The sequence below is a fragment of the Lissotriton helveticus genome, chromosome 3_1, assembly GCF_964261635.1.
Source record: "Lissotriton helveticus chromosome 3_1, aLisHel1.1, whole genome shotgun sequence".
Classification (NCBI taxonomy): Eukaryota; Metazoa; Chordata; class Amphibia; order Caudata; family Salamandridae; genus Lissotriton; species Lissotriton helveticus.
In genome coordinates this window covers 1,598,879,426-1,598,906,812 of record NC_136061.1, presented here as the reverse complement: position 1 = coordinate 1,598,906,812, position 27,387 = coordinate 1,598,879,426, and the positions used below count along the sequence as shown (strand labels likewise).

Below are 27,387 nucleotides of genomic sequence, written 5' to 3'. Positions count from 1 at the left end.
CAGAAGGGTGCTGATTATACAATCCTGAGCATTGAGAAACTCGAGAGATTACCATTGACAATGTCAGAACGACCTGTCAGTGAATGGATAATACATGGAATAATTAATATTCCAATATCTACTTTCAGGTTTCAATACTGCCAAAAATATATACAGGCTGGCATGTACGAAAAATTGGGTAAAGGGTACATTAAGTCAACATGGAACTTGCCCTATTCACATGCATGTGTCAGTAATAAAGGCCGGAAAGTGTTTCTTAGTGGCAATAATTGTGCGATGTCACTAAGCGGTACACTTCTGTGTAATGGTATTAGTTTACACGGAGCCTGTGAAGGGTCCTCAAATAACCTTTCATGTCACCAGCTAGGCACACCTGCGACACAAATAGAACCATTCTTTAGGAGACTATCGAACGGGAGTTACATTGTAATTGTAGACCGCAGATGTTGTAGCTTGGTGCCCGGAATAGCTTATCTCATAACTACGACTGCGAAGGTCATGTGCTGTGAACGAGTATTGTTCCCCAGCGCAATGCCAGACAGGGAGGCAAGGTTATGGCCGGCTTTGAAAATTGCTTCTATTCGAATTGATACTTTAAGCAGAATGAAAACAGTGCTCCTTCAGACGCCGACCAGGCTCACGTCATCAAAAGAAACGTATGATCTCCAAGTTGCAAGGACAACGGCAGAGATTCATTCATTATTATCAACTAATTCCCCCATACATTTCGCAGAAATCCTGAACGTAATCTTAAATATTTCTGATACCAGTGGAGTCTCAAATGTATTTAAGACAGTGTTTTCGGGGGCTTTAACACCATTCAAAGCCATTCTGGGTATTTTTCCGGACTTTGTCCATTCCATCTTTGGTGGACTTCCTCTCCTTTTGGGACTAGTGGCAGGAATCCTATTTTTAATCCTGTTATTTCGCTATGGCAAACCGTGTCACAGACAAAACACCTGCGACAAGGGAAGAAACAATCCTAGCCATTGGATACCGGGACCGGATATCTAAAATCCTTGGACTGTCCCGGCTTAGAGACCTGAACATGACTTGGTTTCTTTCATTTAGACCAATGTGGCAAAGCTGTGTTTTACCTGTATTAAGGTGCTTGCTATGCGGAGAAGAATGCGTGTTGGACACCTGTCTGACGCTACAATCGGATGCGCCAATGGATGTAGAAACTTTGTTGGGTCCGGTCACGGCTCATGCATTGTGCTGTCCCCAGCGGCTACCAATCCTGATGACGGCATTCGTGGAGACTTCACCACTACGATTGAGGGGTAGTGAAGTTCAAGATGAAAGCAGCATCGATCAGGTACGACCTTCTGTCAGCTATGCTGATCGAAACATCAATGAAGGCAATCATGCTCATGAATGCATGGTAACATCTTTTTCCGAGTTAGTGGAACTTTCACAGGAAGCTGTTGACAGCCTTTTCGACAGTCTAAATAATATGATGTTCTCACCAGAGCAGAAATAATGACTTTTGAGCGAGCTAGCACACGGCGTTCCCATCACCCTGAATTTGGCCTTCAACCTTAATGATAAAGTAACTTGAACAATTTTTTCTCCAGTTCACGGACAGCAGATTTTTTTTTCCACAAATCCCCAAAATATTTTATAGTTTTTCGGGACACTTATCTTCTGCTTAAAGTAGAATCTATTCTTAGAGAACTAAATTTCTATTTTAGGAACTTTAGAGACATTAGCTGCCCTCTGGCATGTTCATAAATATTTTATTTTGTGATGAAATGGTCTCGCATTTTTTCTTCTGTATTAAGAGCCATTTCATGTGTTATTTTCATATTTTATTAATATTGATGTATGAATATGCGTGATTAATTTAGCATTTTTCTACTGCTTGAGTGCATATAGTGCTTATGATTATTTTTTCTCGTGTATTACATAATTTCAAAATGCATATGGATGTATTTTGGAGTGGTACGGTATACACATACACTACTGTATATTTACTATGCCTAGATTTGTAAATATGGACATAGTCTGCGTGGAGTGGGTGTGATGTATTCCTATAGGTTCTGTATCGATCCCCCTATTCCTGACCCTGTTCTGGTTAATAATTAACTAGCAGCCATCCCACGGTACATAAACCGTTATCTGATTAAACCACACCACGGCACAGGATCGCGTTATCTGATTAGGTCATAACGCTTGCCATCTAATTAGGCAAGCACTATTCCTCCAGCCCCTGATAAGGCATACGGAGTTCTCAAAACAAATCAAACCTATGACAACCTGGGAAAATCCCTGCGGCCATTGTTTTGATTTCACCGAGAACTTCAGTAAAGAATGTGCTAACGACCAGTCCGTATGACATCCTTATTGACGTATCTATGTCCATCCTTACGTCAATCTCGACACCTTACAGGTATAAATATTACCGACATTGCCTTAAGCAAACACACGCGGTGGTGACGAGATCGGAGCAGCGAGACTTGCCGAAGAGGCCAGCACAGAGCGGACCCCGCTGGCGCTGCCCCGCCTTCCTGACGCGCTGAGAACGAGACGCTGCTTTTCTCTTGCCGAGAAATCCAGCTCCGGCGCTTCCAAGCGGCCCTCGCAGGCAGCTGGAATATCAAGACCAGAGACGAGAGATACCAGCCCTCAACCATTCTAGATCTCAGGTACAGAACTGAATAACCCCTTGCAGAGAATTCTTGAGTCAGTCACTTGGCAAAACAAACTTAACTTAAACTGCTACTTATCTACTCCCGCCCACGTATTAGGCTTAGGTCAGGCACACTGGGGTAGGCGTGGTTAGAAGCACCAGTTGAGTACGATTAGTCAAATGTATATATGTATGTATCTATTTTATCAATTTTAAATATCATATGGCTTAGAAACCATATCAATGCTTCTGCAGTATTATTTTATACTCCTGCTTTTATTGTATGCACTTTACTTAACCATAAGTATCGCAATAATATCGATTCATTTCTCTTGTACGAGAAAAGAGACTGATCAATAAATAACATCTTTTATTGAACACGCCCGTCTCTTCCTTTTCTCTACAATCTGGTGAAACTAAGAATGCACTGAACTGACTGAGTAAAATAAATTGTCTTTTGTTTTCACACGACTCTAGAGATACACTCTTGATTAGGGGAGAGCAAAGTTGTCATGTTCTATGGTTGTCAGAAACTAAATCCCTTCTTGTCTATCCAGGGAGGTTAAACTCCTCCTTGCCTATTCGAGAAAGTTTCTAGTGAACTCTGAGCTAGCTGGCAAAACCAAAAACTTTAAGTCTAATATCGTCAGTAGAAGACCTAGTTAACCTCCGTCCTAGGTCTATACTATTGAAGGTATTATTCCAATGCGCAGAGCCTATTGGGATAATAGGAACTACACTACACTGGCTCCACCTCCTGTGGTAAGTCTGATGTCCCTGGACTGTCCTGTGAATAGAGAGGGGAGCTGAGCAAAACAAAGTGCTCCTGACCCAGTAGTATCTGGTTCTCCCCTTGCCCTACAGTTGAGAACAAAGGATTTAGGTGTATAAAAGAAGGGGCTGTGAGCCCATGAAAAATGTTCTGTACCTGAGTGCTGAATCTGCCAGGGGCGTGCTGCTGCTGGAGCCCAGGGGAGGGCTTGCCCCCCTGGGCTCTGCCCTGCCCCTGGATGCCTGGAGGACTTCTTCTGGAACCCTTCTGCTTTGCTGCTATTTCAAGACCTTAAAAAAGACTTTGGCTTCTTTTTTATTCTTGAGGGCTTTATGCTCTTTTGCGCCCTGGGATCGCTGTGCTTATTTTTCTTGTTGGTCCTTTAAGAGGGAATCCCCAGCAGAGGTATTCCCCCGTGGTACTGACCTTGTGGGTGCCCGCTTTATTTAATGATTTCCAGTGCGCAGGTGCCCACCCTGCGTGTTCGTTTTATTTGATAAATTTTGTTCTCGAGGGAGCCCACCCCTCATTCGCCACTGTGCAAATCACTGCGGCGGCCCGAGTCGCGGACAGGGCGGAAGTCAGGCAGCGGGGTGCTTGATGGCGGGCGGGATTTCCGGTTTTGAGGAGGAAGTCCCACGCACGCCGTGCCCGCCGTAGAAGCCGCCCAGAAGGATGGTGATGGCGCCTGCCCGTGCTGGGCTCCCATTGCTGAGAGAGAGCCCCGCGGGCGCCAGCCAGTAGAGGTGGAAGGCGTAGGGGGTGCAAGGCACATTGCCGGTGCCTGCCTCACCGCAGGTGAAGAGGAGGGAGCCAGTGTGCAGCCACCAGGAAGCTCCGGTGAGTAGGGGCTTTGTCCGTGTGGTGTCCTGGTGAGTGGGGCTCCCTGTTGCTTGGTGCCATCGAGGCACAGTGCCATTGCCTAGTCTTGAGCGGCCCAGTGTTGCAGCGGGTCGCTCCACCGAGCTGGGAAATATTTACTTAAAGTGCCATGACTGCTTAAAAGGCCAGAGGGGCCTGTGTCCCTCCGACATTGGGCATCATTATTCCTAGAGCCCCGTGTGGCTCCAACACTGGCCTAATCATTTTAAAAGCGCCAGTGCTTTCCACAGTGCTTGGTGGCCCCTTCTTTCTCTAGTTTGTGCATAGTTATTTCAGGAGCAAGTGGGCTCCAGGGGACATGGTTATTTTCAGAGCCTAGGTGGCTCCAACGTTGGGCCCATTTGTTCTGAGGTCCATTGGGAGCCCATGCCGCATTTTGACTTTCACAGCTGCCCATCAAGTAGTGGGCAGCTGCACCGTTTAGGCCTTGCTTATTTTAGGGGACATGTCTTGGACTCCGGAGTGAGACGCACTCCTTTGCCCCAATCTTTTCCTGCACAGCTGCGCAGCACTTAGTGCCTGCTGCTACGTTTAGGCCTTCATTTGAGATTCAAAGCTGCCCAGCAAGTAGTGGGCAGCTGCAACGTTTAGGTTTGCGCCAAGTGCGCACCCTTGACTGTCGCTGCATTGGCAGCGTGCCCTGACTTTTGGGACACAGGGAATTTGAGCCCCTTTTCTGAGATGGCCAGTTGGCCAGGGGGACTAGTAGGTTTGTAGGGCGTCAGGCCCTAATGTGGTTTATGTGATTGTGGTGCTAGGAAATGTAATTCATGTAGTATGTTTTACGCACCCTGTGTTCTACCTCTAAATGTGTTCTTTTATGATTATGAGGTTGGTTTGCCTATCTTTGTTTATGCTAGTGAGATTATGTTTCACTGTGTGATGTACGCCCCGAATGTGAGTTCTGCTTAGGAGGTTAGGGTCTAATGTGTTTAGACTTGTGAGGTGATTGTATAATGTATTTATGCTGGTGAGGTTGGCGCAGGATGTAATTCGCCCCTGATGTGACTGTGCATAATGTAGTTTATGTTACAGGCTGATGCTAAGTACAGAGATTACTAGTTGTTACTGGTTGTACGGTTATGATCTGTTTCACTTTTACTAAGTTCGCTTTGTGATGGTTCTGACAGTGGTCCATGTGGCCCTGTCAGCTGTAGATAATCCCTTGTGAATATTGTCCGTGCCAGTTGGCACACTGTATGTTACGTCTTTACTATTGTAATGTTCCTTGCTAGAAATCCCGCGCACTCAGTCTGCTAAACCTGCTCTAAAAATTCTCCACTGGTTGCCAGTGAGGCAGAGGATAGCCTTCAAAGCATTGTGCCTGGCGCACCGCACTTTCTGGAACACAAGCCCAGCGATCAACAGGAATCTTGTCACCCCCTATCATCCCAACAGGAACCTACGATCAAAGGAGGCCTTCCTTGCCATCATTCCCAGAGTCAAGCGAGCCAGAGCAGGGGGAAGAATGTTCTCGCTGAACACCGCTAGGCTCTGGAACGACCTTCCCCTCTCACTCCGGTCCAACTCAAACCTTCTTTCATTCCGCAAAAACTTAAAAACATGGTTGTTTGACAAACCCACTGTACCATAGCACCTTCTCCGTCACTCCTGGTCAGCTCAGCGCTTGGACGCCCGCGGGCAGCAATTCGCGCTTTATAAATACCGTTACAATTACAATTACAATTACAATGTGTTTTGAGAATACAAAGGCTGTTTTTGATATAACCTTGTGTGGAGTTCCTTTTGTAGTGTGCCGGGGATGTTGTTGCTGTTGTGTGCGTGCGCAAATGCTTTACAAATGGCCTCCGGGATAAGCCTGACTGCTCGTGCAAAGCTACCATGGGTGTGAGTAGGGGTTATCTTTGGCGTGTAACTCCCAAGCCCTGACTAGAGTGGTGGTCTCTGCCTTGCTTTGGTACAAGCCTTAGCCAACCAGAAATACCAGTTCTAACAAGGACACATTAATTTCTTTTTGTTTTGGTTAGGCATGGGGAGTTTAAGTGATTTGCCCAGAATCACAGGATGTTCAGTGTCATTGCCGAGACTCAAACCCAGTTCCCCAGATTCGAGGGCGACCGCCATAGCCGTTAAGCCAACTCCTCTCCCCTTTCTTCAAAATACACTGATCTTACACAGTCAACCGTCTAACTGCAGCTTTGTTCAAAAAGCACTTATGATGGAGGGATGCATATGCCATTTTATAAATATATAAATGTGCTGAAATATGAATTGTGTGAGGTGTAATTTACAAAACCAAATGTAAATATACTCCAAACACCACTCTGTTTCAAATGTGTTTACATGAGGAAATTTACTCAAGTGTGGCACAACGCAGAGCAGCAACCAGAGTTGCTGCGCTGCATTGAGTGAAAGGGAGGGTGAAAAACAGCATCATATCTAATAAGATGTAGTACTGTTTTTCTCTCCCCCATTGTTGTGCACCAACACACACGCCCTTGCACTATAGAGCAAGGATGTGTCCCATGCACATTAGAGAAAGGTTGTGTGGATTCTATCCAGCATAGGTTTTGTACTGGAAGGCAACCGCCCCAATACAAAAACAATGCTCTGTTACTTGTCCTGATTTGTGTGCGTGCTGAACAATGCAGCACACATGCAGGTTGAAAGGTATGGATAAATAAAACATTTGTCCTCTGTTACTCCTGCCTTGAGGAGGTGTAAGGTTTTGGTGCAAATCGCTGGGTAAAATTGTTAGTAGACAGGGATTTGCATCAAAACCTGTGGATGGCTGCATGGAATGCCTATGTACCTTGCCACAAAGTACTTTGAGTTACTTTGCATCCATCTTTCCATTGGAAATCCTGGTGGCAGTGTTGAAAGTAACTGCCACCACTTCGCTTTGCGCTGGGTTTGCATTATAAAAGTAAAGAAAACCCAGTGCAAAGTAAATCTGGGCCCTAATGTTCAGAATACATGTACCAGCAGTCAAAACAGTACCATTTGAGTTTTTCAATATTGTGGTGTAAGTGCAGTGTAGTAGTGTTATTAGAAATCGTCTCTGTGGTCCCATTCCATTGCTCCCAAATGAAACATTGTTTAGCTCTAAATATAACTTATTACGGATATTATATTGGGCTAAAAACATTTCTCTGCAAAATATCTGTGATGAAGTCCCACATCACCCAGTCTCCCGTTGCTGAAAACATTAAAAAAAATGGCATTTATATTTAAGCAGCAATCCAGGATATCAGGGCAGGACTGTCAAAATAAGACAGATAGCTCAGGCAAAGAATTGATAAGACCCTAGTAGGGGGCCCCATGACAGACTGGGGCCCAGGGCCAAATACCACTTTGCCCATGCCTTAAAATGTCTCAGTTTATGAAATGAAAGTGGTATTCTGCCCCCCTTCAGAATACTATTGAACAACATTTGATTATTGCCAATCTGATGTCCTTTGCTTTTAGTTTTTTAGAGAGGTACTACAAAACTCCTGAGTGGTAAAGCATACTAATTATTTAACCCAACCTGATTATATAATTTGCAAATTGCTGTGAAGTTTCTTTGTAAATGTTAGATGGATGGTGACCTATATGTTGTTGAACACCTGTAACCTAAAATAGAAACCTTATTTTTCAAACAGGTTATTGCAGTGCCTACTGGGATTTGTGAAATCATCTGACTCGCAAGCTAGAACTGCCATAGGACTGCTGGCCAGTCTTGCGGTGGAGGAAAAGTAAGCTTTTCTCTTCTGTTAGCGTTGTATCATCAATTTTCTTCTTTTCTTCATCTCATGTGAATATGTCCTACCTCTCAATTTTTCAAAGCTGATTATGTGAGCATTGACTCATCTTTTATACAATCCATGTCTTTCTCAGGATAGGTGTCCTAATATTAGGACGACTGAATGGTAATAAGAAGAGAAAGAACAATTAATAACATACATCATTGCTTCATCAGCATACTTTATCAAATATGTGCACACTACAAGTATTTTCTAAGACAATGTAAGCAACATATGTTGTCCATTTCTAGCACCTTCCTTGCCTGTTTTGTATAGTCCCTAAACTGAGGCCACCCCCCCTATTTGATTGTTGTCGTTTTAGAGTGACCAAAAAGAGCCCCTCCTCGGAGAGAAAAAAAGAAAGGGAAAAAACAACCTTGTCATGAGAAGGGAATAGGTTTTCCTTTTAAATAACCCTCGCCCTCAAGGGTTACCGCTTGGTGGCATGCTTCATCATAGGGTTCATCCCTAGCCTGCTATGGAAAGGGGCGTGCTACGACCAATGGATATGTAGGAGCACTAATAGTATGATGTTCCTCTACACCTATGCTGTTTATAATGGTATTGGAGTGGGTTTTGTTGTACATAAAAAGAGGTTTAAACATATCTGACTAGTGGGAAAAAGGTTAGTATTCACTCCCCTAGGGAGTCAAAATATGTGGTTGTTGAGAAACTCCTAGGGTATACGACCCAGCGTTTCTCTGGTCAACAAGTTTCAAGATCTACCCCAAGGCTTTTCTTCAGGACCTAAGGGGGTTACTCCCTGTTACCACTCCTATAGTCAACTGATAATGAATACCCGAGCGAACAGGTTTTCCCCAGTGAGGGAGTAGCCTTGACGAAGGTCTGACTACAGGCGTCCCTCCTTTCCCGATTTGGACTCAAGAGGCCTGACTAGGGTCTCTATCATCGAAATGTTGAAAAAAAAGAACAGACAAATTGGGTGCTGTATACCTTTACCTTTATTTTCACTCTATTCATTATCAGTTGTCTATAGGAGTGGTAACAGGGAGTAACCCCCTTAGGTCCTGAAGACCCTGCCCATCCTGGGGGAGGAGGCTTGACACCTCTGTCAAGGATGTGCTTTGTTTCAGGACCCAGAGAGCTGAAGGCGCTCTCTACCCTGTCTGGTGGTATCAGATGGTGAGTAGCTAATCGGGAACCTCACCAGGGTTGGTCGTTTTTCATGGGGCATCTCTAAGATGCCCTCTGAGTGCATTTTTCATTAATCCAAGACTGGGATCAGTGTGGGTTTAATGTTCTGAGAAGTTTGGTACCAACCTTCTCAGTCTTCAGTAAAGCTATCATGGAGTTGTGAAGTTTGTGCTGACAAACTCCTAGAACATGTACTCAAAATGGCTTTACTGCACTTACAATGTTTGTGAACGGCACAGACAGTGTAGGGGCATATTTATTTATTACACTTATAAAGCGTGCAGCTACCCAACAGGGTTTCCCGGCGCTGGACATGTGGCGGCAGACTGAGCTAGACAAAGATGAAAAGAGCAGAGATCAGAAGAAGTAAAAGAAAAGAAGAAAAAAAAGAAATTAAACCCAGTCACTAAACAGCAGCATCTTTAAGCTCTTACGGAAGGCTAGCAGGGAATGACAGTTCCTAAGGTCAGTTGGAAGAGCATTCCAGAGCCTGGGGCAAAGACAGCAAAAGGAGCGAACCCTCATATAGACAAGCCAAAACCTGGGAACTAAAAACAGTGAAAGGCTGGACGATCGCAGCTGTCGAGCCGGAACATAAGGCGTGACAAGACTCTGAATATAAGAAGGGGCAAGGCTCCATTTGGCACGAAAAATGTAGCAGAGGGCCTTGAATTCAATATGCTTATTGACTTTAAGCTAAGGGACACAGGCATATCTTGGCAGCTGAAAAAAGAAGGTGAGCGGCGGCGTTCTGAATGAGCTGTAGCCGATTCAAAGAGGCTTTATCAGCACCCAAATACAGGCCGTTACTGTAAGCCAACCTGGATATCACCAGAGCCTGTAGAACCGTTCTCTGAGTTGCCAGTGGGATTAACCAGAGGATTTTTTAAATTCATCTGAGAGCAGCAAAGCAGGATGAAGCTACCCTGGAGACCTGAGGTATAAGGGAGAGCTTTTTATCAATAATAATACCCAGGTTTTTTACTTTGGGGACAGAGGCAGGCACAGGGCCCAAATTGTCAGGCCAGTGTTTAATTGCCCAAGGCTCTGGGTTATTGCCCAAAATAAGCACTGAAGCTTTAGAACTGTTAAGCTTCAGGGCAATACTGGTCAGCCATGATGAGACATTGCTCAGGCCAAGCTGCAACAAGGAGGGATCCTGGTGCTGAGCAGCGGAAAGGGAGAAGACGATCTGAGTATCGTAGACAAAGGAGAAGATAGTCAGACCGACTTTTCCGCAATGTCGGCCAAAGGGCGAACGTATATATTAAAAAGTAAGGGGCTCAGGATAGATCCCTGAGGAACTCCAGAGGTTAACTCTAACGTGTGCGATCTCACTTCATTTGAAAAGACCTGAAAAGTATGGTCATTAAGGAAAAAGCTTGACCAACTCAGAGCCAAGCCCACAATACCAGAGGCTTTCAGACGGTCTATCAGAATGGAATGTGACACTGTATCAAACGCAGCGCTCAAATCCAACAGGATGAGAGCAGAGGTACTGACAGAGTCAAGTTGTACTCAGGTGCTCTGTGACCCCCGAGGGGAGCAGACGCAGTACTATGGCCACGTCTGAATCCAGACTGAGAGGGATGTAACAAGTTGGACGGTGATTAACTGGTGCTTAGTCTTTTGTGATCTACTGGCTCCACATATTCTCCGTTCTGCTAACTTCCAGACAACCTCGAAGATAAATCAGCCTCTACATTCATTGAGGATATGAATATTCTCAATCTTTTATTGTTAAATTCACTTCCCACTCACATTGCTGGTCATCTTTTTGACCCTATTTTTTCTAATCTCTCTATTATTTATGTTGCACTTACAGACCAGCTTTGCTGGACTGATCATTTTTCAGTTCCCTTTACCATTAAGCATCATGGTACCTCTTCCACTAGGCCAACTTCACATCCTAAAGTTCGCAATTGGTCCAAACTTAACATGCTTTCTTTAAACAAAGTACTTAGGGACAATATCCCTGTTTTCGATTCTTCTCCTGACCAAGCTCAACTTACTGTGCACCTTTGGATCTCTGCAGTCACTGACTCTGTTCAACCGCTTGTCACAAAACCACAGTTTAGGACCTATCGTCCTGCCCCTTGGTTTATCGACTCTCTTAAACAAGAGAAAAAGTGCTGTAAAGCTTTAGAAAGGCAATGGAGAAAACAATATTTGTCTGTTGCGAAACTGGAGTATTTGAGAGCATTAAAGAGATACCATGCCCTATGCAGATTAGCTCGTGCTGCATTCTTCATAGATAAGATTTCGAGCTCCCAGCACTGCCAGAAAACTCTGATTAAGGTGGCCAAAAAACTCTCTGCCATAAGTGCTTTTGTGCCTCCTCCTTCGCTCTCCCAACCTCAGTGTGATGAATTAGCAATGTTCTTTCACAACAAAGTCAAGTCCATTAATGACCAACTAGCTGTGGATGTCATTCAACATCTCCTGCCAGTCTCTCGGCAGCTTCCCCTGAATTTTTCCTGGACCTCTGCGTTAGAGCACTCTGCACAGATCAGCTCTTGGCCTCTTCTGGATTTGCCTTCCTTGAAATTGTCATTGAGCTCTACGAAGTCTGGCTCCCCTCATGACCCTCGACCCCTTTCTAAACTCAGTCTTTTGGATGACACAGACTTTTTTGTGATCCTTAATTTGCTTAACACTTCTCTAAGTACAGGCTTGGTATCCCAGGGGTGGAAGCATGCTCTTGTCCTTCCTCTATTAAAATGTTCATCCTATTTCTCTTCCTTCGGTGTTTTCTCAAATTTTGGAACGGCACATTAATACCTTACTTTCTTCTTTTGTTACTACATCCATACATACTACATATTGCTCAGGCAGCTATGCCATCACCTTTGGTTTGGTGCAACCTTGCTTTAGGGCTGTAAGACCTGCTAGAGTGGTGACTTACCCATGCCACAGGGAGTGGTGGTGGGCATGGAGCACAGGGATGTGTGCCAAGTAGACCCTTCAGTTTGGTCTGCACCAAAACAAGCAGCCTGCAATGGCAGTGTGTGGGTGTTAAGGTCAGGGATCTCTGAGGGTGGAATAATACATGCTGCAGCCCTCAGAGGTCCTTTCTGGTCACGTATCCCAGACGTATGCCAATTGTGGAGACAAAGGTGCAGTTTTGGGAAAGAACACAGGTCCTGGGAGCATGATTGTCAGGGACCCAGGGCACACTGCGTCAAGTTGGCATCATGTATCTGGCAAAACGTTGGGGGTTAACAGTGCGAAAAGGGGCACTTTTCTACACACCCCTGTTCATTTTCTAGCTGCAAACAATTTTTCGTTTTACGTTCAGTTAAAGAAAATTGATTAAAGAGTAGATAGACAAGCTGTAGGCTGTCCAGGATGGAGAAAATTGCAGACTTCATGAATCAGAGGTCAGAAAGCATACAAGTATAATGATTGAAAGAGAGTGTTCAGAACAAAACCATGAGAAACTCTACAAGTGAGGGCCCAAGGAGAAGAGAGGCAAAAAGCTATACATGGAGCCTGACTCATGCGAAAATTATTAATCCAACCTCGACCATCCCCGATGATGCCCACTTCCTGCAGGCAAGCTAATATGATGTCGCCATCATCGGTGTTAAATGTCACTTGAAAATCAAGCTATGCAGACACCACTGAATTTGGTATCCAGGCAGAGTCCATCCAATAGGAGCAGTGTGTTTATTCATTTGCCAGCCTAAACCCCATTTGACAAAGGTGAAGCAGTTTAATATTTTCTACAAACTGCGGTACATGTAGGACCAGTGTTTCTCCAATGAATTTACCCTTTTAATTGAAAGTTGGTGGAAGCTGGCAGAGTCACTTTCTTCGATGTGATTTATTTATTTTTAAAGAGTTGTGACCACCGCTCATTTAAAACTTATCACAGAGTGACCATTGGACAAGTGAGGGATTTATCAAATTTGTAATAATTGAAGCTTCATTGCTTACTACTTGTTATAATGTCCACCAGGGCAAACAACTTTAGGATACACAGAATGTCTCGGGGATACAATATGAGAATTAGCCTACTCCAACAAAAAGGGGGACAGCTCTCCAAAACTGATGAGTTCAGGTAAAAATTAATGACTGTTGAATTACATTGTTTGATTAAGCTACGGTGGGGCTAAAGGAGCCAAAGGTGATTCATGGCAGAAATGAGTTCATGTGTACATAATAATTGCAAATGTAATGTCTTCTCAAAATAGTTCGAACTTTGTTGTAAAATAAGTCTATGAAAGAATTACCAAGTGACCCTGAGTGAGTTGTTGTTTCCTTTTCGTCTTCACAAGGTTCAAAATCCACTATCAGTCAAATTTTGCCAAGACTGGTTTGCCTTCTTTCCTAGATGTGCTGGTAAGTAAGAATGCATTTATACAATTCAATATATCACCATGGAAAAAAAAAAACTGTGAAGACAGTGCTAGGCTATAAGGGGAGGGTTAAAGCCTGCTGGTGGCATGAGCAGCTGCGGTCCGTTCAGGCAACAGCGGTGCGGCTGAGTTGGGGGGGATTCCTACAGACGATAGCGAGGGTAGATAATTACTTTTATTTGATTTAGTTTAAATCATAAAAGGGTGGTGGCACATCCACCAATATACACGATGTACAAAGATGATTATATCAATGCATTAATTAACATGAGTCTCATTAAAATTTACTAAAATGATTATATCAATGCATTAATTACCATGAGTCTCATTAAAATGTACAATAAAACAAGTTAAAAGGATAGAAGTGGGTTGGCGATCTAAAAAAAGACTAGTACTGTAGATCAAATCAAGTGATTCTAGGATAAAGTGCATGGTGCTGTAAACTGATAGTCTGCAGTAGAAAAAAAAATTTCATTTATACTTTATCTAGGCTGGAGACTACTACCGTTGTTAATTCCTATTATTTCGCAATATATCACCTTGTATCCCCAGTTAGTTCCAACTGGCAGTCCCTCTTTTCCAGTTCCTTTGCTGCGATAGTCGGACATGCTATTGCCTTACAAGCCAGTTTTTCTGTTGAGCCTCCTAGGCATTTGATTACAGCAGTTCTGCAAGTCCTTATTTGTTCTTTGTTCACTAGTGGCCGTAGAAGGGTTTTCCTTATGTGTAGTAATGCCGGACAAATACGTAGTAGGTGAAGTACTTACTCTTCTCCTTGGCCACAATAGCGAGGGGAAATTAATATTTCTTTCATTTTCCCTCTGTATCGTCTGTCAAAATCCCCCTCAACCTGGCTCCCCGCTGTTACCTGTACGGACCCCGGCTTGGCATGAGCACAGAGGCGCATCGCCTTATCTTTGTCCTTATAGGAAGAATGATGTGCTTTATGACCATATAATGTAGCATTATTACCCACTGACTCAAGCTGTGCTTGTTAAAGGTGCACGGCCTGAGCCATAGGCCCAAACCACAGACAAAAATGTATAACTTTGAGTGCCCAAACCACAGTACAGTTATATTTTACGGGGTACATGTCTCGCACCCTGATGCTGTCCTTACGATTGTTGGTGATGGGGCATTTACTTTGCACCACCCAAACCCAGGGCATGTGTGTTGCACCCTTAAGGGCATAATGGCACCCATAGGGGCACATACAGTGCTTCAATATTCTGAAGGTGTGAGAGTATGAGTGTGTGGTTCTTCTCTGTATTTCTTCTTTCTTTGTATGTCCATTTTTGTGATGATGAGTTTTTGCTTCTTATATATATTGTTGTTTGTTATTGTTGCGTTAAAGGCGGGAGGTGTGTGGTGTTCTGCTCTTAATGACATGTATTTCTTCCTATGTTATAAGTGCCCTGCTGCTCAGCCAGTGTGAGGCCATAGAATGTTGGTGTGCCTGGTTCAGTGAATGTCAGTTAGAGTGTGTAGGCTGAGCAGCTGGGTTGCTGTTTCCGTCGGGGCTGCTACCTTACAACTTACAATACCTTAAATAAGGATGCAGGGAGACTTCCAATAGAAAAGGTAGGCTTATTCGTGACTATCTATGCCCACGACAGGTAGCTGCCGGTCAGCAGGAGCCGCAGAATGAACTGACACTCCAACTGGCAATCCTGCCTAACGGCTACCACTGCCACGAAAGGACAAACATATTCAAACCATAGCAACTCTGAACATAAACAAGATATGGTGGTGTGTCCCGAGGCGGAGCCCACGAGGAAGCAGCGGGCATGCCACTTGACGCACCAAGTTTGCGCAGACTATCACATGCAGTGTACCACAGTTTCCCCAAAATATTCGAAGGGTACATCTTTTTTAAATATTATTTTAAATTAATAAATTGACCGGACAAAAAGGCAGCACATATTACAATATATACTATCCAAGAAAATATATTAAATTAATTCCCGACTGTTCCTTTCTATTGCCAATTTTCCTAACTTAAATGTCTACATTATCACTCCAGTTAGAGCAAAACACGCCTGCAATTTATTTTCTTAAGAGTTCGCTGCATGTCTAGTGTGTAAGTATTGTAGACGGTGTCTACAATTTGTCAAGGGGTTATGCAAATGATGCAGATCATCCACAAACGAGCTGCCAAGTGCCCCAGACCTGCTCGATAAGAACAAACAACATTCCCATTTTAAATTTGATAACAACAGTCTATCACAACTTTGAGTGCTCATTTCCAGCACCAACATGTGTTCCAGAACTCTGCACGCAAATATGGTGGGGTTGCTGTCATGGATAGGTTGTTCGTCTAATGGCGGAGGTTGCTCTTTGGGGCAAAACTACTCACTGGCATGATGTCCTTTTTGAAAAGCACTGGTCCTTCACCTGCTGGTGTGGCATAGGTGCTAACTCGGTCACTTTGCCACATGCAATGCCCGTCTAGAAAACCTTGACTTGGACTCAAGGCCTGCCTGCTTCTATCAAGGCGACCCCTTGCAATTGTTTGTCATCTTTGAAACCAGGCATGTACAAGCAGACACATTGTCTTAGGAGGTTTCATTTATTTCTGTTCAGTAAAAGGTTAATACATTTGGATAAGTATTGTACCATAGGAATCTTATATTCACAAGGGTATAAAATCCAACGCAACCAAGGCAAAATCTCCCTAAAAAAAAAAATTGCTACTATTTCAATGTCGATCAACGCCTCTCTTTTGCTTACATCCTTTTTAAGTATTTCATTATTTTTTATTGTTTTTATTAATGTTATTTTTCATTATAGAACCGTGGTAGCTATCTTTGTGTGGATGTCTTACAGAAGGATATCTGTGGACACTGTCCTCTGTAGCACAATTCATGTCTTTTGAGGTATATTCTATTTGACCATTAGAGATTCTTCCAGAATTCTCCGTGAGGTATCCGTACCAGCCTCTCGCATCCCTTTGTTTGCTTCAGAGGTTTGCACACTGCCAATCTTGTTTCTGCTGCTTCCATACCAAAAATGGTAATTTTCCAGGGTAACAGGCATTGTAATGCTGGCAAATCGAAAGTAACAAAGATTTAATTCAAATCTGACACTTTAGAAGCACATGGAGTATTTGTATTTCCAATCTAGCTATGCATTTTGTGTTCTTTCTGGGATCCCTCAAATGTATACTTTTTGACTGCATTTTTTACATCTTGATCAAAGATTATTGCTTTAAATAATTTGGCAGCTACTTTGAGAGCACCTTTCCATGTCACGCGTGGCATGGTGGTTACTATGTGCCAACCCGGGCCTCTGGCAGCCTCAGTAACGCTCTGAGCTTATAAAGCTTGTCAGTGACTTATTAGCATGAGTGCGCTCTACAAAGATTTAATTCCTCTTAAATTTTCTTTAAGAAAAATATGAAAATGGTGACGGCTGCTGTTGTGCCTGAATGCATAGCTGTTATGCTAAGCCTGAGTCTGGATGCCGCTATCCGTCTGCAGATGTCCGACTCTGAAGATCTCTGGAAGGCGTGCCTTGGGGCTTTGGTGAGTATTGTCTTTTATTATTTCTATCATGCTTGCTACCCTTACCCCTTACCCACATGGATAGCAAGCTACACCGTATAGGGTGTGTGGTTCGAAGGGTTTTGTATTTGATTTGTGATTATGTAGGAAGGATTTTCTTGTCCCGTTGGCGGGTTGACCACCGAACTGCGGTTATCGTGTTATGGGACACAGCATCTGGTACTATAGTGGATGAGGTTTTCGGGATGTGCAAATTATAATTGTAATAAGGATTGTCACCCTGCACATGCGAGGGTGAGAGACCGTGCTTGATCAGCTGCTGCCCCGACAGCGCAAGAGCAGATCTGCCTGCCTCTTACTAACCTTCTGTCCTCACCCCTCTATTTCTTAGATTCCAGAGATCTGTCCTCTTTCTGGTTTAAATAAGGAGGTATCCCCCTGACCATTTAGAATTTTCTTCCAGACAACCACTACTTTCGGTATTAATAGTGAATGGCATTTCAGGGTAAAAAAGAAACAATATGGCGAAAGGAGGCTTACCCTGCTTTCCTTGTCTCCACTAGGACATAGATTTGGTCTTTTTCATTTTGTGCAAACTTGGACCAGCTCTTCCCTGACTTTTGAACCTTGCGAAAAACTCCTTTTATATGTCTCCACCATTTAATTTTCTTCAGATCTCCTCTGTCTTTTACCTTTCCTTTCTCCCCAGTATCCCCATTTACCTCTTCCATCACCTTTAAGAAGATGCCTTTGATCTGAAACAATAGCCAATCGTGGTAATTTCCTGTCCTTGACATCTCGTAATTCAGCTTCTCTGAATGTCGGCTTCAGTCAACAGTGTGTGTTTATTGGGCGTGCTGGACTGCTGCAGCTGGAGCTGCCCTCGCAGAGCAGAACCTTTGCTTAGCCTGCTCATCCAAAAGCTCTAGCCTTGGGTTCTGTAGACACATTTTACGGAACAATTAACCCACTACTTACAACTTTAAGGCTGGTCACAATGGCTCGGGTTAGTCTTGCTAATTCCTGGGCACTTTGTTCCGACTGACCTTCCCCATTGTAAAGATATGACCTGCAATCTGCCTTTATCTGCATTAGAAGATGTAAATACGCCACTCCCTGCCAACCAGGAAAATCAAACTACTCCTGAGTACATTGTCTTGTTGTATATTGGCAGCCATCTTACGCTAATGGAGCAATGGTCTGAAGTCCAATAACAGCAACACAGTGTGATGTCGAATTTGGGTTTACTCTTCATGTTAGGAATATGTTTATGTTCCTCTGGTTTATGTTTTAATTTCTTGTCTTTGAGTAGAAGAAATCATCGATGTATGCAAATAAGTTCATAAATATCATATTTATATGTTTAGCTAACTCTGCCTGGTACATCTCAAGTCCAGGGTTTTAACAAGAATCAATTTAATTGATGACCTTGTTATAGTCAGATGGCCGAACATTTATTTGCCTAGGGTAGCAATGTGTTCAGCTTTAGCCACAAAACATAAGCAGATGTTTGCCTACAACCATGTTCTTGAGATACATTGGCCAACGGTTCCCACTACCTCTTTTTGGTACATCATCAAATTAGCTGTCAGGACAGGTGGATATTTCAACATGAAAGCACCGCTATGGCCTTTTTGACCAATACTCTAAGAAACAATGGAAAATATGGCCTGACCGCCTACGTACACACAAACAAGAATACAGCTGATAATGGTGGTCATCCATTTAGTGACTCCAGTGCCCTCAGTCATCACGAGTGCTAGTATCAGCAGCACCCTCAGTCGCAGTCAGTGCTAGTGTCACCAGTACACCCAATTGCATCGCTGCCGCATCACCCCCATCAGTCACTGTCATTGCAAGTGTCATCAGTGCTTCCAGACTGTGTTAGTGCCAAAGTAACCATCTGCTAGTTTCACCCGTGCCTAAGTCACTGCCAGTGGTAGTTTCACTGGTGCCAAAGTCATTGTTAGTGCTTGTGTAACTAGTAAGCCATTCTCTGAGTGCTGCCAGTCACCATTGCACTGATGGTGTCATAAGCGGTCCAGACACTATAGGAGTCAGTGTTAGTATCTTCAATGCTCCAAGCCCCCTCAGAACGGATGTAACCATTTCTCTGTCACATCAGTGCTTTGATCAGTAGTGCCCCAGTTGTAAGTGCAGGTGCCTCTTGTGCCCTAGTCCTCATCAGCACTTTTACAAGCAGTGCTTTCTAGCATAGTGAGTGCTGGTGCCAGCAATGCTCTCTGTCACCATCAGTTCTTATCACCAGCATTACATTCATAATCTGAGCAGGCGGTGCTTGCACTCCATAACCATTAGTGTAAGTGTGAGCCATTGCTAGTGTCACCGCTGCTCGTAGTCCCAATGGCTGCTTGTGACACCAGTTCCCAAGTCACTCTCAGGTCTAGTGTCACCAGTAGCCCAGTCACCATCAACGCTGAACCCACCAGAGCTTAGGATACTGTTATTGGTTGTGTCATTAGTGCCCATTCATTGTCATGCTAGTGCCACCAGTGCTCTGGTGCACTCTTACTAGTATCCCAGTCCATCCAGTATCCTTAGTGTGTCAGTGCTAGTGTTACTTGTTCCCCGGACATTGTAAGTGCCGATGTCACCAGTGCCCCATTCACCACCAGTGACGGTCCCAGAACCAGTTACTGTCCATACTACTGTCAACGTGGCCCCTGTCGGTTACTAGTGTGAAACTTGCCCAAGTCGCTATTATACCAGCACTTTTGGGCGCTACTGCTTGTACCACTGATGTCATCAGTGCCCCATAGAGGTGGGCCTGACATGAATACTTTTTTTGCAGTGAAATATTACCATTTAACCCCACTTGTAGATTTGTTTTCTAGCTAAATATGAGTTAAAAACTTCTTCAAATGGTCGCTTACGGATGTAGGGAAAATAACGGAAGAACTTAATAAATCATATACAGTTAGCATTTTTTTCCACACAGTTCAATGAAGCATACAGAAGGGAAGCCCAAAACTTACACAAATTAGTAATTTCAGGTACCTTTTTCCATGAATTCATCGTTTGCTGCCAACGTGCGCAGTGTAGGGGTTGTACAAAACCCCACAAGTGTGCTGCGGTGCATTCCACTGTTATTGTCAGCATCTTCTCTTCTATTGTAAGCGCGCCTTGTGTAGAGTACTACACATTGAGATCTCTGCTAACTCCTCCAGGCTCAGCAGGAAAAACTGCACTGTAGCAGCGTGTGGCGTCGCTCGCTTGCTGCCATTGTTGTAGTTAACACAAGCCTTTTCCTCTCTTGAACAGGATGAATGCCAGCTGACAAGCAACGACACTGACTGCGCGAACACATTGTTGGCGCTGCTCAGCCTGATGGTCAACATGTCCCTGGAGTCCACTCAAGCAATGAAGGTAGAGTTCCTACAAATAGAAAGTATTCATTATAGGAGGAAGATGGACCTGAGCATTAAATTTCAATTTCTGCTTTACTTCTTGAACTGGTTGTGTGATCCTGGGTACATTCTGATGTAGGCTAGCTTTATCAAATTAAGCATGAAGAAATGGGTGACACCAAACCAGCCCATAACGATAACTTTGCTTTTCATGTTTAAAATGATTCATACTGGACTTGAGCCCCTTCTGACTGCTGTAAATAACTGGATCTACTATCAAACTTAATAATGTTTTGCCAACCTTGGGCTTACGAATGCTGAATTGCTCTTGCTAAGAGTCTTACTCTTGAGTTGCAGATTACCATAGTTGTCAGTGGCGATCATTAACTCACTGATTATTCTTGCTTGCTATGGAGAAAGTTTCCCCAATCCATGTAAAAATGAAGGCCAGTAATTTAATTGTAGGCAGGGACGGCTGGTGTTAAGGGGCCAGACGGGCGACACCCTGTCACCCTGGGGGAGTAACTGAAGGGTGAGAAGAAACACCTAGCAGCCTACAATAAATTCTGCTTGCTGCTTGATGCCAACAATGTGCACATCTGTGTTCTTTTTGTGAGGGGTAGGAAAGGATGGTCATTGTCCCTATGCATGCGTTGGCTGGACGAGGTTTTCCTCGACCTGGAGGCATAAATCAGCGCTGTGACGTACACTGGTGGGTGCGGTGTGTGTTACTGCCGAAAATAGACTTTTACTTTGGGCATTATTCACATGGCCCAGGGAGAATTTGGAAGCCCTCCATTCATCTCCTTGGCTGGGGGCTGGGCAGGGCGTCTGACACCATGTAGGAGTAGGTATGTCAGTGGCCTCCGAGACCCAGCACCGCCTGGTGATTTTGGTATGGTAGGTGGGCTGAGGTCCTGGGGAAGAGTCCAACAGCTTCCAGGTTCTTCTAAAGTGTGGGCTAATAGTCTGCGCCACTGCAGTCCAGTCACCAGGCCCGAGGAGAATAAGTACGTAGGTGAATGAGTTTTATGTGAAATTTTGTTTTGGCCTGCTGCAGTTCACCCTGCCTTCCCTTGCCTGAGGCCCTCTCGTTCTCAGCCCTACTGTAGCTGCACACATGGCATCTAGTATGTATTATTGTAGAACCTGTCTCGCTGGCTAGGCCTTAGGCTCCTTCACCTACAGGTTTGTCAATGCTTGTGTTTAGAAACAGGGTGATGAAGTGATTTATCTTAAATAACAAAATGTTAAATTGAGGCCAAGGTAGGGAGATGATATGGCGTCCTTTCGGGAGACGATGTGGCATAAGTGCCAGAGCTAGGCCTCTGGCTCCTTCACCTTCTGGATTTGCCAATGCTTGTGCTTAGAAACAGGGTGATTAAGTGATGTGTCTGGAATATCAAAATGTGGAACTGAGGATGAGGCTAGGGAGATGATATGGCATCCTTTCGGGAGAAGATGTTGCAGAAGAGCCAGAGCTGCTGACTATGGTGCTGGTAAACCGAGTTTGAGATTTTGCATCATCTTTACTTCCTTGATTTTAGGCAAATCACTTAATCTCGCCATCCCTAAAAAAAATGAATGTGTCCTTGTGTAAATTAACTGGTGCTAATGTTAATCGCTCCAATACCTTCGGTTGGTGTTTGGCGCTGTATAAAAGTACACAACTAAAAGTAACGTGCACTAATAAAGCGCTCCAATACCTTGGGATGGTGTTGGCTTGATATAAAACTGCACAAAAAAAGTCACTAGTGCTAATGTGAAGTGCTCAACTACCTTTGAGCGGTGTTGCTGCTAAATAAAACTTAGCTTAAAAAAATATAATTGAAAACAGAGTTGGGGGAGGAGGGGATCTGTGCAGCGGAGTTCAGCGGGCAAGCATCAACGGACAGGAGGTGGAGGGGTCACCAACAGCAAATGTGGGCTGCCACAGGGAGATTAAGTTACTTGGCTGTTATCACAAAATGTAGAGATGATCTGGTTTCCTCTTGGGAGAGGATATGGTATGAGGGCCACAGCTGCCGACTATAGAGCTAGGAAACGAGTTTGACTTCCAGCGTCAACTTAACATCCTTAATTCTGGGCAAATCACTTAATCTTCCTGTGCCTACAAAAAATAACGTTTTCTTGTATAAAGGAACTGGTGCTAATGTAATGCACTCCAATACCTTTGGGTAGTGTTGGCACTATATAAAACTGCACATGAAAATAATTGGTGCTAATATGTAAAGTGCTCCACTACCTTCGGGTGGTGCTGTAGCTATATTAAACTGCACCAAAATAAAATGTGAAAAGCAGACTATGGGGGACGAGGGAATCTGTTCAACAGAGTTCAGAGGGCAAGCAACCAACAGCAAATGAGGGCTGTATTGGGCAAATATTTGACTTGTTTCTAATGTTTTCTTCAAACTTGTGCTTTAAAATGCTATATTTTGATTCCCTGTTTTCAACTATTTGCAGTGAATATGTGGTGTAAAATCCAAAATTTAAATCCATTTTTCCCCAAAACTTTACTTGCGGGGGGTGACCCCCACTGCACTCTTTTTTATACTTTGGGCTCGCTCGCTCATTATAATCGGGTATAAAATATCTGCCCTACCACTTAGAAAGTCCACCATCTGCCACTCTTTGTAGGAAACCTCAGGCGTCTGAATCTTAAACAGCTTGTTGCCATATTGGCGCACTTTGCAAATCACACGCTCCCTCCCTCATTCAATTGATTCCAGTAAAATGCAATGTTTTATTTCAATTTTCCTTTGGTTCAGTGCTTTATAGCAGATTGCCTAGAACTCCTCTAAACAGATAAGTAAGCTTAATTGCTGATGAAATAGCACAGTGAGTTGATCATCCACTCTGTGGATCTGTGTGTAAGTAGTAAACCACGGGTTTGAATTCAGACTGGGATGATTCAGGCTTTCATTCTTCTGAGTAACATCGAGTTGGATAATAGTAATATTGGTTATTTAAGCTGCAAGACACAATTCAATAGTCTGTGCTAATTAATATGGATTGCCTATTAATTATTGGTGGATTCTAATAATGTGCAATATATCTGCTGATAACTGTGCAGGTCTGTTATATACTGCACTTTCAGCACACAGAGTTGGGTCCAGATACATCATTTGGGCTGGAGTTTCCATTAGCGCTACTAGCTGTGCTTTGGTTGACCCAGGAGATGCTGGAAACCTGACTTGGGAGTAACCCACTTGTAAATTTCACAAACCGGAGAAGGCTAGTAGTTATTTTTGGAGTAGCGATTTTAAACACGAATAGTGTCCGCATTAGGGGCATACTTTGTCCGCATTAGGAGGAGCCCGTGGACATTGACTGGGAGCCGAGCAGGAAAGCATCTCCTCTTCCCTTTTCTCTGTTTGGTGGCCGGAGGTCTGTTCCTCCCGTTGTGGTTTGGGGACAGAAGCGGGGACGAGACGGTCGCGGAGTTACGCGGAGTGGGAAAGTAGCTGTTTTTCAGTTCTTCCACCCCCTCTGCTCCTCCAACATCACCGCAATCCAACAGCTATCCCCACCTATCTCCGCCATGGCGGGGGGCAGAAACACCGAGCAAAAAGCGTGAGGCAGAAGGCTGAAGGTGAGAGGCGCGACGCGCTGTGAAAAGACTGTTCCTTCCGCACTTTACCACTCTTGGGAGATCGGGGGGACAGAGGGTGAACCGTGAATCACTAGAGGCCGCTCATTTTTAAACACTTCACTTGCCATAAGGAAGGATTATAGAACGCTGTTCCCGGAGGGCTCATCATTAATCACTCTGCGCAGGAAAGGCCGCGCCGCTGGTGGGAGCTTCTCCGCAATCGGCGGACAGCCTGCACGCTCCCAGCGTGCACTAGACCTCAGGGCTACCTGTTGGCTTCACCGGGGGACTGCGAGGACCAGCAGCCTCTACATCTAACAGCTGGTGCCTCTTCCCCAGGTGGCCACGCCCCCTTCAGCTGCCTATTTACTTTTCGCGACACCCGCTCCGCGGGTGCCGCTCATTTTTAAACACTTTACTTGCCATAAGGAAGGATTATAGAACGCTGTTCCCGGAGGGCTCATCATTAATCACTCTGCGCAGGAAAGGTCGCGCCGCTGGTGGGAGCTTCTCCGCAATCGGCGGACAGCCTGCACGCTCCCAGCGTGCACTAGACCTCAGGGCTACCTGTTGGCTTCACCGGGGGACTGCGAGGACCAGCAGCCTCTACATCTAATAGCTGGTGCCTCTTCCCCAGGTGGCCACGCCCCCTAATTGGCCTACTATAAACCGATCAGCCCCAAACGCAACGCGGGACGCGCGCGGGCCAAGCCCGGGCCAAGGGCGGGCCCGTTTAAGCCCGTTCAAGACCGGGCAGGACTGGACTGGGCCACCCTATTTGCAGCTTGTTTTTTATATTCTGCCACTGACATTACATCTATTCAGGAATCGTTGACCTTCTGCTATTGGCCTTAGAAAATTCATTGTACTTTACTTTTGTAACAAATCTTACGGTACAATGTCCCCGAGAACCACCAGGAATACTGTTAAAAAGCAGGCTCAATCCGCTGGTGAGGTCATTGGGCCAATTGACCAATTTATAACTAAAGCTAACGATGCTATTGAGCAGGGTATTATCCTACTAGACCGGAGGATCTCACAGGACCTGATGATTGCCAGACGCTCTTCAATGGGCTTACTGGCCACTGCAAAAACCCCTTTACGTCCTGTTGATCTACCTCCCCCAGTGACAGTGCATGCAGAAACGCACACCGTTCCCTGCACAGTGGATCTTTCTGCATCTTTAGACTTGTCTGAATCCCATCTCTCCCTTGAAAAAACTCCTGTTATCTTTGCTACTCAACTAGATAACACCCCTTCTTCCCCAACGGCTAGGGGTATACGTGAAGGAGCAATTCCCAAAAAACTAAAGAAGAAGACCATCACTAAGTCGCACCATTTCATCATTCCCCCTGCTACAACTATCCCTATAACTCCTCTTGCCTCTAACTCTTCCCCGCAAATCCCTAACCCTTCATCCCTCCACCATTCTCCTTCAGCGTCAAATGTACAAATAGTGGATTCTATCTCTGCTAACCCGAATATCAGCTGCTCCAGCTCAAGTAGCTATGACAGCGGAGGAGATATGGTAAATGGTAACCGTACACCCAACATATATAGTAACGACAGTTTACTGCTCACCAGAATTGGTGATTTGTTTAAATCCCACTTGGAACCCATAGAAAAGGCTTTACACATGGTTCAGTCTCAACTAACTCAATTGTCTCTTGAACTAACCCAAAGTAAAGGAAACAAGATGGATTCCAATTTGGCGCAAGGCAGGCCCACTACTTCAAACGCTCCAAACGCCAAAGCGTTAAAGCCTGTAACCTCTGTGCAGAATCCCAACCCCAATAAACAAAAAATCCCTGAGAAGCCAATACAAAATCATTCCTCAGCACCTATAAACAAGCCGCAACCACTTCCAAAATCCTCTAACCCCTTACCGCTCCGCCCTGTAACTAATCCTAATCCACCAGTACCCTCCCAACCAAACCCTCCTTCTTCCCTTCCAACCTCTACAGTCCCTACTTCTGCTCCCACCCAACCCAATAACTCTACTAGATTCAACATCATTCCGAATAATCGTAAGAGAAGGACTCCCCCTATCCATCTCCCACCCGAGGCCTCTCCATATGTAGTAATAATGACTGGGGTTCCGGAACTCCTCCCAAACCAAGATGAACCGGTTTGGTCTTTAAAAAATAAAGTAACCCACTGGTTGTCCAACAATAGACCGCTTCCAATCTTTATGGACAACAGAGTTACCACAGTACGCAGAGTGCCTTGGTTAGGCAACATTCCAAAAAACACTCAGGGCGACTGCATTATAGTAAATTTTGAAGATCCCAACACAGTCGAGCATATTTGCTCCTGGGGTGATCAAACTTTTACTGAAGGGATAGCCACCCACAATCTGTCGTACTTCTATCCCCCGAATACACGACGTAATGCCGGTCCTTCATGGTCCTGGACGAGGGTAGGAAACTGGGGCGGAATCAGAGACCGAGATCAGTGGTCGGGGTACGGCTTTAGCAATCCACCACCAGGCCACTTTAGCAACTGGAGAGGTCCATCACTATCCAATAGATATGAATGCCTGGATATGGTGGACTGACTACCAACCCTACCTATAACAGACAGCAGTTCCAACAGCATTTTGCCCATCCCAAAAGACCCCTGTAAGAGCACTCGGATGGCTGGCTCTCCCTCGCCATCTCCGTATGGTACTCAGCCCGAGTTTTGTCCTCCCCAGCAATCCTTGACCCAACAGTCGTCACCTTCTTTCCACCAGGATTCGTGCCGCACTTTGTCAGCTACCCCTGCAGATTCGTCTCTGAACCAACAACCTACTATTCCCCAACTTAGTGAGCCCAATCTTACCCCCTCTCTTTCTGCCATAACCACCCAGTCCCTGTCCCAACCCCCACACTCCTCAGCTGAACCCCAGCCTTCAGGCTATACTTCCTCATCAACCCAGGACCTTCCAATTTTATACTGGAACGTAGCTGGCTTAAGGTCGAAAATCCATCTCCAGTCCTGGACAGAAATGACCAATAAATATAAGCTAATTTGCCTAGAAGAAACTTGGGCAATCAACCCTATTCACATCCAGGGCTTCAAAACATTTCATCTTCCTGCTCTACCGTCCGCTCATGGAAGATGTAAGGGCGGCTTAGCCATCTATGCTTCCAATTTAATTCCTTTTACGATCATGGAAGTTCCGTTAGTCTCGTCAATTTTCCAAATCCTCAAAATAGTTCCTGACAATAACTCTTGTTACTATCTCATCAATATGTACAACAACTCTCCGCCCAGCGACTGTGTAAAATCTTTGTCGGAAATTACTCTATATTTACAAGATCAAAAAGCCATGAACCGACAGTTACAATGTCACGTTGTGTGGGGTGGGGATTTCAATGTTTATTTGTGTAAC

General features: G+C 44.6%; 1 protein-coding gene across 3 annotated transcripts in view; it reads left to right on the top strand.

The window, feature by feature from the left end:
• The window catches only part of TTC12 (tetratricopeptide repeat domain 12), a 317,573-nt gene that overhangs the window by 253,068 nt on the left and 37,118 nt on the right, over positions 1 to 27,387 (top strand). For all 3 annotated transcript variants that reach the window (XM_078682360.1, XM_078682358.1, XM_078682359.1), the window contains 4 exons: positions 7,892 to 7,984; positions 13,468 to 13,531; positions 16,938 to 17,072; positions 20,334 to 20,438. In XM_078682360.1, the coding sequence (XP_078538486.1) occupies positions 7,892 to 7,984; positions 13,468 to 13,531; positions 16,938 to 17,072; positions 20,334 to 20,438 (397 nt within the window). The remainder of the gene's footprint in view (positions 1 to 7,891; positions 7,985 to 13,467; positions 13,532 to 16,937; positions 17,073 to 20,333; positions 20,439 to 27,387) is intronic.